We start from the raw sequence: 9,856 nt of genomic DNA on the forward strand, positions 1-9,856 counted from the left end.
TACTAAGCGCTTGGGATGAACAAGTCGGCAACAAGTTTGCATGTCCGGGTGTGGGTCATGTCCCTGACCGTGTCAGTTTGCGTGTCACTGCATGACCGTATGTGTGTGTTGCGTTGCTGAGTGTGTTGGATAGTGGATCACTGCGTGCCGGAGTGTGCGTCGTCTCACAGAATGTGACGGGTTTACGGGTCACTGCATGCCGGTGCGTGTGACATGTCACTGTCAGTTTGCGGGTCACTGTATGTCCTTGTGTGTGCTGTTACTGAGCGTGTCGGTTTGTGGGTCACTGCGTGTGTGTGTGTGTGTCACGTCACTGATTGTGTCAGTTTGCGTGTCACTGCGTGTCCGTGAGCGTGCGTTGTGTGACTGAGTGTGTCGGTTTGTGGTTCACTGCATGTCCGTGTGTGCGTTGTATGTGAGGGTTTGCGGGTCACTGCCTGCCCGTGTGTGTGTCATGTCACTGACTGTCAGTCTGCGTGTCACTGTACGTCCTTGTGTGTGCTGTCTTCCTGAGCGGGTCGGTTTGGGGGTCACTGCGTGTCCCCGTGTGTGTGTGTTGTATCACTGAAGGTGAGGGTCTGCGGTGGCTGCGTATCCGCCTGTGTGCCGCGTGGCCGAGGGTGTCGGCTTGCGGGTCTGTGCACGTCCTGGCGTGTGCCGGGTGGCGGAGTGTGTGGGTCTGTGTGGGTGACTGTGTCCCGAGGGTGGCAGGTAGTGACCGGGGCCTGGCGGCCTTTCGGTCCCTCCGCGGCCCGCCCAGCCAGGGGGCAACGGCCGCGGCCTCTGTGATCCCAGTCCAGAGGAGGCGGGGAGGGGCGGGGCGGCCGCCCGGGCCCCCCCCCCCCCCCCCCGGGGCGCGGTCCGTCCCCAGGTCAGTCCTTCGTCCGGCCTCTGCCCGCACCGGTCCCGCTGCTCTCCCGGAGGGGGTTGTTCCGGGCGGGTCGGGGGTCATGGGGGGCGGGCGGCCGGGCCTGCGGCTGGCGTCGCTGCTGGTGGTGCTGGAGGCCTCCGTCCTCGGCCTCTTCGGACTCCTCGTCCGCTCCGGGCCGGACCGGGCCGCCGCCAGCAACGGGACCTCCGCCGACGGCCACGCCCAGAACGACGACTTCTACCGGCGCTACCCCAGTGAGTGCCGGCGGACCCCCAAACCCCGGGCCCCGGACGGTCTAACCCGCTGCCCTCTAGCTGCGCTCGCCGTCCCACCCGCCGCAGATTCGGGTCTCCACGGCAATGGGAGGGATGATAAGGATGGTGTTTGTTAAGCGCTTACTCTGTGCCGAGCACCGTTCTAAGCGCTGGGGGAGATAGGTTATCCCAGGTGGGGTTCACGGTCTTAATTCCCATTTAAAGATGAGGTAACCGAGGCAAGGAGAAATGAAGTGGCTTGCCTAAGGGTCTGAGCCCACGGCCTCTGACTCCCAGGCCCGGGTCTTTCCACTAAACCACGCTGCTTCTCTAGGGATGCAGGGCAGACCCTCGACTCCAGGGGGTCGGGGGCCCTCGGGGTCGGCTCCCACTTTGAATCGGCGATGTCCCTGCCCCCACTTTCACCTCGGGGGGTCGGAGGGGCGGGGACGGCGCTGCCGCTCTTTCTTCTGTCTGCAGGTAAATAGCGGAGGGTCAGCGGTCAGCGGCCCGGGGTCACGGACGAATGAGGCTGGGCTGACCCGGCCCTGCTCCACCCCCTCTCCGGGCCCCTCTGACCCCTCCCCATTCCCCTTCACCCAGCCCTAGCGCCCCGCTTTGCCCTGCTCCCCCCGACTCCGGGCTCAACCCCCGACCCCTGGCTCAGACCCCGACCCCTGGCTCAGCCCCCGACCCGCGCTGACCGTAGGTTTCCAGGACGCTCACGTGATGATCTTCGTGGGCTTCGGGTTCTTGATGAGTTTCCTGCAGCGCTACGGCTACAGCGCGGTGGGTTTCAACCTGCTGCTGGCAGCGTGTTCCCTCCAGTGGGCCACGCTGGTGCAGGGCCTGGTCGAAGCGCTCCGCCACCGCCCGCTCCGAGTCCTCGTCAGCGTCCAGAGGTGCGGGGGGCTGCGGGACGGCCGCTGGGCAGACGCGGGGAATGAAATGGCGGGGGGCTGAAGGAGCGAGAGGGCCAGGAAGTGTCTGTGTCTTTTTGTGTGTTTGTGTGTGAGCGTGTGTTTGCGTGCGTAGAGGGGAGGTCTGGTTCCTTTCCAGAAACTCCAGCGTCGCCACCCCCTCCCCCTTCCTACTCCCTCCGCCTGCCCCCCGCCCCCCAACCCTGACACCGACCCCCTCCCCCAGCATGATCAATGCGGACTTCGCCGCCGGGGCGGTGCTGATATCCTGGGGCGCGGTTCTGGGCAAGGTCAGTCCAGTCCAGCTGCTGCTGATGGCCATAGCCGAGGTCACCATCTTCGCCGCCAACGAGTTTGTCGTTCTCCACCTCCTGGGGGTGAGTGCGGGGCCGGGGGCCGGGGTCAGTCTGGCATGGGTCAAGCAGGGGTTGATTGATTAGCGGGGCTAGAGGGAGAGAGAGAGACCCTCCCCTCTTCCGACCCGAGACTGAGCTCTCCCTCTGTCCCTCCGTGACCCACTAGGCGCGGGACGGGGGCGGCTCGATGACCATCCACGCTTTCGGCGCCTACTTCGGGCTGATCGTATCCCGATTCCTGTACCGACCGCAATTAGCCAAGAGCCGCCATCGGGCCCGGTCGGTCTACCACTCGGACCTCTTCGCCATGATCGGTGCGGGGCTAGATCGGGCCCGGGGGGACACGGGCTGGGGTTGGGGCTGGGGCAGGGGCAGTAGCTGGGCCAGAGGCTGCGTGGGCCCAATGGGCTGGCTGGGCGGGGGGGGCTGTGGCTTGTGGACGTCAATGACACCCCCCCTTTTTCCTCTCCCTCCCTCTTTCCCCTCTTCCCCAGCGCTTAGTACAGTGCTCTGCACACAATAAGCGCTCGATAAATAAGACTGACTGTCCCTCCTTTCCCTTTCTCCCCCTCCCTCCCTCCTCCTCTTCTCTCTCCTCCTCTCTCAGGATAATAATAATAATGGTATTTGTTCAGCGCTTACTATGCGCCAAGCACTATTCTAAGCACTGGGGGGAGATACAAGGTAATCAGGTTGTCCCAGGTGGGGTTCACAGTCGTCATCCCCATTTTCCAGATGAGGCATGGCTCAGTGGAAAGAGCACGGGCTTTGGAGTCAGAGGTCATGGGTTCGAATCCCAGCTCGGCCATTTGTCAGCTGTGTGACTTTGGGCAAGTCACTTAACTTCTCGGTGCCTCAGTTACCTCATCTGTAAAATGGGGATTAAGACTGTGAGCCCCATGTGGGACATCCTGATTCCCCTGTGTCTACCGCAGCGCTTAGAACAGTGCTTGGCACATAGTAAGCGCTTAACAAATACCAACATTATTATTATTATTATTAGGTCACTGAGGCCCAGAGAAGTGAAGTGACTTACCCAAAGTCACCCAGCTGGCAAGTGACGGAGGCGGGATTCGAACCCACGACCTCTGACTCCCAAGCCCGGGCTCTTTCCGCCGAGCCCCGCTGTTTCTCTCTCTTCCTCCCTCAGGTTCTCTGTTCCTCTGGATATTCTGGCCCAGCTTCAACTCAGCCACTGCCCAGGCGGGCGCGGCCCAGCACCGCTCGGCCCTCAACACCTACTACGCCCTAACGGCCAGCACGGTGACCACCTTTGCCACATCCGTGACGGTCAGCCGGGAAGGCCGGCTGGACATGGTACGGGCAGGGCCGGGGGCGGAGTCGGGGCCGGGCGGGCCGGACCCTGGGCTGACCCCGGCCCTCCCCGCTCCGTCCCGCAGGTCCACGTGCAGAACGCGGCCCTGGCCGGGGGCGTGGCGGTGGGGACGGCGGCCGAGATGATGGTCACTCCCTTCGGGGCCCTGGCCGTGGGAGCCGCGGCCGGAGCCGTGGCCACGCTGGGCTACCGCTTTCTGACGGTGAAGACACGCGGCCTCGCCCCCGGACCCGCCCCCCGGCCTCCCCTCCCCGGCTTCGCCCTCAGTCCCGAGACCCCCATCACCCGCGGGCCCCCCAACCCCTCCCCCCGCCGCGTGTCCCTCGCCCCCCCGCCCCCCCGCCACTTCCCCCGCCCGCCCCAACCTCTGGCTCCTTCCAGCCGCTGCTGGAGTCCGGGCTGCGGGTCCAGGACACCTGCGGAGTCCACAACCTGCACGGGCTGCCGGGCCTGCTCGGGGCCCTGCTGGGGGCGGGGGTGGCCACCCGGGCGGGGCCCGACACCTACGGCGACAGGTCAGTCCCCGGGCCCCCCACGCCGGACCCAGACCTCTCCCTCCCTCACCCGGCCCCTCCTCTTGCTCCACCTCGCCCCTCCAAGCCCTCCAAGACCACCCTCCAAGCCCCCGTTCACCACCCTCCATAGCCCCCAGCTGGTAGTGATCCCCAATCACTCCCTCCAACTGCCCCCCGTTGACCACCCTCCGTGCGCCCCAGCTCATGGTGACCCCCATGACTGCACCCCCCGCTCTATGCCCCCTCTATGCCCCCCGCCATACCTTTCCGTTCTTACCCCCGGTGTCCCCCTCCTAACCTGCCCCTGCCCCGGGCTGACCCCACGTGCCTCCAGGCTGGACGACGTGTTCCCGCTGGTGGCCGGGGGACACCGTTCGGCCTGGCTCCAGGGCGGCTACCAGCTCTGCGGTCTCCTGGTCACGCTGGCTACGGCGGTGGTCGGCGGTAGCCTGGTGGGTGAGTGCTGACGGGCGTCTCCTTAGCTCCTCTCTCCTCCTCCCTCCTCCAGCGAGGCAGACTGGGAGGGGGGCGGGAGGACGGGACCTGCAGAGGTCAACGGAGCCCCCCGCTCCCCCGCCATGCCCCCCGGGCAGGCCAGGAGACTTCCGGACAGGTTGACCTCTCTTTTCTCCTCCGTCCCAGGCCTCCTGCTGAGACTGCCATGTCTAGTCCCCCCTCCGGACGCGCTCTGCTTCGAGGACCAGATCTACTGGGAGGTGAGCATCATCACCCCCACCCAAGCCCCCAGCCCCCCTTTCCCCCTGCCCGCCGAGTCTTCCTCCCCCTGTGCTCCCTCTAGCTTCCTGCCGAGTCCGAAGAGGACGCAGGACCAAGATGCCTGGAGCCCGTTCTCACCGAGGACCCGGGGCTCCGCGCCTGATCACCTCCCACCTCACCTCCCAGCCTCCTCCCTTGTTCACACCGAGACCCGACGGCTCAGAGAGGGCGTCGGGCTCCACCGGTGTCACACAGCACTGCAGGAGGCCACAGGGAGGGAATAAATCAATCCCTAATAATAATAATAATGGTATTTGTTAAGTGCTTACTATGTGCCAAACATTGTTCTAAGCGCTGGGGTAGATACAAGGTAGCCACGTTGTCCCATGTCTTAATCCCCATTTTACAGATGAGGTAACTGAGGCCCAGAGAAGTGAAGTGACTTGCCCAAGGTCACAGAGCAGACAAGTGATGGAGTCGGCATTAGAACCCAAGACCTTCTGATTCCCAGGCCCGTGTCCTATCCACTATGCCATGCCGCATCCCTTCTTCCGGCGTAGTCTGATCCGCCCCTCAGCTCCCTCCTGCTTGGATGGAGAGGGAAGAGTCGGGTGTGGGGTGTGGGATGATTCGCGCTGGCTTCCTGGGGAACAGTCAGAGCCGTGGGATGGTCCGTGCTGGATCACTGGGGGGAGAGTCAGGGGTGTGGATGGCCTGTCCCTGACCATGAAGTTTGAGGTCCAGGGGGGTGACCAGCGCTCGTTTCCTCCCAGAGCTTGGGGGCCGCTGTCGAAGAGAGGGTGGAGTGATGGGCGAGCGAATGTGGCTAACGTGGGGGTCGGTGGGGTGTCTCTGGTTCGGCCTGCCTCGTCCCCGTCCAGCTGGACTGGAAGCGCTTCACGCCTTTCCTGTCCGGTTGGCGGGGTAGACTCCGGCCGCCTAGAAGCCAGTCGGAGAGAGGGGCCCCTCTCTTTCCTGCTCTCTCTCTCTGAGTTAAATGCGCACATTTGGGATACGTGGGAGTCCTCCAGACAGGTCGACCTCTAAGATCGGAGATCCCGGGGCGGGCTGACCGGCCCGTGTCCCCCAGGGCCGATCCGCAGCCAAACCTGACCCAGTGCTTCGCAGGCCCAGAACCGGGACGGCGGGGGAAACACAGAAGACATTTCTCTACCTCTCCCGGCCTCGATCTCCGTCTCCACCCACCGCCCTCCACTGTCTCTGTCTCTCCATCTCGCTCTGTCTCTCCTGGGGAGAGCTCTGACCGCCCACGCACCATCCTGACGGCTGGGGGAAGGGGCGCGGACATGTCGGGGGGCTCGCAGGCCGGCAGCGGGTGGGGGGGGGGCTGAGAAGGGGAAGGGGCATTAGGGAGAGGGGCGAATTCTGCAAAAACAGCGATAGGCCCTCGACAGCAGGGAGAGAAGCTACGGCCGCGCACATCACGGCTGGTAGAGGGCTGATTGATGGATGGGTGGATGGATGGGTGGATGGATGGGTGGATGGATGGGTGGATGGATAGACGCCGCCCCAATGAGACCTGCACCTGCCCGGACTCCGCCTTCCAGCGATTGTCACAAGGTTTTTGGAGTGTTCGGGACTCGGGATAATAATAACAATAATAATATAATTATTATTACGGTACTGGTTAAGCGCTTACCATGCGCCAAACACTCTTCTAAGCGCTGGGGTAGATACAAGGCAATCAGATTGGCCACAGGACCGGTCCTACATGGGACTCACATTCTTAATTCCCATTTTACAGACGAGGTAACTGAGGCCAGAGAAGTTAAGCGATTTGCCCAAGGTCATACATCAAACATGTGACAGAGTGGGGATCAGAACCCAGCTCCTTCTGACTCCCAGACTCGTGCTCTATCCAATATAGCCGGCCGCTTGCTGTTCTCCGTGCCGCTCTGTCCCGTCTAGCTCTCTTCGCGGTCTACCCCCTCTCCCTCTTGCTGCAACGCCTACCCGTACCTCGCGCGGGCCCGGGTCCCAGTCCCCCCTCCTCCCCGCCCCCCCCCCCCCGGTCTCGTCCCCCTTCTCTGCCCCACCCCTTACTGGCTCTGGCACCGGGGGAAGACGGAGTGGCTGGGCCTCCGACGAAGCCCCCTCCCCCTGCGCCCCCCGCCCCCCCGCCTCCCGTTGCCGGGAGACGGAGCCGAAGCGAGGAGATGCGCCCCGCCCTGGCACCGGGGCCGTGGGAACGGCACCGAGCAGCCGAGCGGCCCGAGACGCCCCCTACCCGGCCCGCCCGCGGGTCTCTACCCTCTGCCAGCTCCCCCGCCCCTCTTTCTCCGGTCCCGGGCTCGTTTCCATCCCATTCGGACCGGTAGCCCGAGGGCGCGGGCCCTAGGCCGGCACCAGAAGGGAAGCCGGTGACAGAGACGACCCTCCTCACCAAGCCCCGAAGGCCGGGTGAAGCGAAAGTCAGAGAAAACCCCCCTCACCTGGCGCCGCCCTCCTCCCAAGCCAGGCCTGCCCCTTTCGGGCTCAAAAAAATCAAATCGGACCCTCCCCGCCACACCGCACGACGGAAGAGTGGTGTAGGGGTGGTTGCGGGGAGGGGATGCTCAGGTTCAGCTGGGGAGGGGGGGGTCAAAGGTCGGGGAGGATTCCAGCCCCCTAGGGACCCTGCGCCTGGAGAATCTAAATCCGCGCCGCCCCCCCCCCACCACCCCAGACTCTAGGGGACCCCGGGGAAGCCCGGGCTTTTTCGGTGGGGATCAGGGAAAATGGTGGCGCCCCCCCCGACCCCGACCCCGACCCCGACCCCGGAGTCTCACTCGGAGAGGGGAAATGGGGGAGATAAAAGTGGGCGGCGGCCCCCTCCCGCCCGCCCGCACACCCCTGCGGCCCAGGCCCTCCCCCGGCCCGTCCCGCTCCCACGCCGGAGTGGTCCCGCTTGCATGCAAATCGCCTTCATTATGCAAATCGAATGCAAATTAGCCCGGACGAACTGGCTGGCCCGCGCCTTAACCCCTGCCGGGGCCAGCGGGAGGAGGGACGGAGGGAGGGAGGAAAGAGGGAGGGAGCGTCCCGTTCCTCTCCTCCGTTTCCCCTCCCCCGGCCCCGTCCCAACGTCTCGCCCCTTCTCCGGAGCCGAGCTCGCCGTTCTGGGTCATTCGGGGCCCAGCCCGGAGGCAGGGGTGAGACGCCTTGACCCCACTGAAAGTAGGGCGGAGGGAAGGGAGCCAGTCGCGGCCCCCTTGATCTGCAGAAATAAAACCGCCACAGAGGAGCTTCGAGACCCCACAATTGCCTCCGACCCCTCTCCGGCCCTCTCCTCACCAACACACGGTGGTTCAAACCTGCGGAGGATCCGTCCCTGAGACTGCTCTCCGAGTGTCCTTCCTGGCCTCGGCCCAAGCTCCACCCAGGGCTCCCTGCAGACCTCCTCCTCCAGACAGCCTTCCCAGGCTACGTGTGGTGTGTGTGTGTGTGTGTGTCCCTGCCCGTCTGTCCGTCCCATCTCCCCCAAGCTCGGTAACCCTCCCGAGGGCAGGGACCGCGTTTCTCCTTTGGACCTTTGCTTCCGTTCCACCCACGAGGTCATGAAGCTGGACAGATGGAAGCCGAGGAGGGCAGTGGGTGAGACTTCCTGACTCAAAGGATGAGGAACTGCCGGGCGAGGCAGGGGCTGAGACCCGTTTCCTTCCTGGGGGACTTCCCTGGAGCAGCCAGTTAGTTATTAATGATAATAATAATAATGGTATTTGTTAAGTGCTTACTATGTATCAAGCACTCTTCTAAACGCCGGGGTGGATACAAGGTAATCAGGTCGTCCCATATGGGGCTCACACTCTTAATCCCCATTTTCCAGATGAGGTACCTGAAGCCCAGAGAAGTGAAGTGACTTGCCCGAGGTCACACAACAGACAAGTGGCAGAGCTGGAATTAGAACCTGCGTCCTCTGAGTCCCAAGCCTCACCTCCCAAGTTGAACAGCTTCCCCCGCCCCCGGCCCCTCTAGGCCACGCTCAGACAGGCACACACCTCCTCCTCCGGGGTGGTCTCCCGGCTTCAGCACCCAACCCCAGGGGACCTCCAATCCGTTTGGGGTGGGGAGGGGCTGGTGAGAGGTCATGTCGTCCCTTCTGGGGCCTTCGGGCCCTCGGCCCGGGCTGCGTCTTCACGGCCTCTCCGTTCCCTCCAAACCCCGGCAATCCCCTGTCCCCGCCGTGAGCCCGACCGGGCCCCGCCTCGCCTCTTCTCGGGGTCGGGGGGCACCCCCCCCGCCCCGGCCGGCCCCCGGCCCGAAGCTGCCCTGGCCGGTCCTCGGCGTCGGCGTCGGTGGCGTGAACTCGGGCTGTTTTTCCTTTCGGTTAGCCAGCTTTATGGGATCGCACCTCGCTCATACAGCTGGGTAACCAAAGACAACAACCAACCCCGGACACGGGCGCGCCGGCCCGGACGGACGGACGGATGGACGGACCCAGGGAGGCGGCCCGGGGGCGACGGGCCGGTCAGGCGGCAGGGCCACGGGCCGCGGGGCGGAGGGCGGGACGGGCCCGGGGCCCTCCCGGGGTTGGGGCCGGGGGTCGGAGGGGTCTGGGGGGGTCGGGGCTTGGCGAGGGCACACGAAGCGGGAAGGAGAAAGAAATGGAAAAACAGCGTGGCAAGAGCCCGGGCTTGGAAGTCGGAGAACTTGGGCTCTAATCCCGGCTCCTCCACTTCTCTGCTATGTGACCTTGGGCAAGCCACTCCACTGCTCTGGGCCTCAGGTACCTCATCTGGAAAACGGGGATTAAGTTTTTGAGCCCCACGTGGGACAACCCGATTACTCTGTATCTACCTCGGCGCTTAGAACAGTGCTTGGCCCATAATAAGCTCAGAACAAATGCCATCATCGCGATTATTATCGTTAATAATAAAAACAAGAGCA

The 9,856-nt window shown here is 64.3% G+C and overlaps 1 protein-coding gene and 1 non-coding gene across 3 annotated transcripts; one reads left to right on the forward strand and one right to left on the reverse strand.

Moving 5' to 3' along the window:
* The first annotated feature begins 950 nt into the window (after positions 1–950).
* Positions 951–5,274, forward strand: RHBG (Rh family B glycoprotein). Of its 2 annotated transcripts, none has more exons than XR_003755931.2 (10): positions 951–1,125; positions 1,835–2,027; positions 2,272–2,422; positions 2,568–2,715; positions 3,552–3,718; positions 3,802–3,939; positions 4,119–4,252; positions 4,587–4,704; positions 4,895–4,968; positions 5,052–5,066. XR_003755931.2 is itself a non-coding variant. In XM_029054829.2 (10 exons), exons 1-10 carry the CDS (start codon positions 951–953, stop codon positions 5,130–5,132), a joined length of 1,383 nt encoding a protein of 460 aa, XP_028910662.1. In that variant the 3' UTR covers positions 5,133–5,274. The 2 variants fall into 2 exon arrangements, 1 of the variants encoding a protein (XP_028910662.1); XM_029054829.2 differs by having other exon boundaries at positions 4,587–4,708; positions 5,052–5,274.
* A 512-nt stretch (positions 5,275–5,786) lies between these two features.
* Positions 5,787–5,922, reverse strand: MIR1362 (microRNA mir-1362). The gene has a single exon (NR_034757.1). It is a non-coding gene; the product is annotated as a microRNA mir-1362 (primary transcript).
* Between the last annotated feature and the right edge of the window lie 3,934 nt (positions 5,923–9,856).

Source organism: Ornithorhynchus anatinus, chromosome X5, assembly GCF_004115215.2.
Source record: "Ornithorhynchus anatinus isolate Pmale09 chromosome X5, mOrnAna1.pri.v4, whole genome shotgun sequence".
NCBI lineage: Eukaryota > Metazoa > Chordata > Mammalia > Monotremata > Ornithorhynchidae > Ornithorhynchus > Ornithorhynchus anatinus.

Excerpts from the sequence above, each read along its gene's own strand:
- RHBG (XM_029054829.2), top strand. The coding sequence starts at position 951 with ATGGGGGGCGGGCGGCCGGGCCTGCGGCTGGCGTCGCTGCTGGTGGTG. Across the intron at positions 3,940-4,118 it reads TGGGCTACCGCTTTCTGACG|CCGCTGCTGGAGTCCGGGCT; the intron begins GTGAAGACACGC and ends GGCTCCTTCCAG. Across the intron at positions 4,969-5,051 it reads AGGACCAGATCTACTGGGAG|CTTCCTGCCGAGTCCGAAGA; the intron begins GTGAGCATCATC and ends TGCTCCCTCTAG.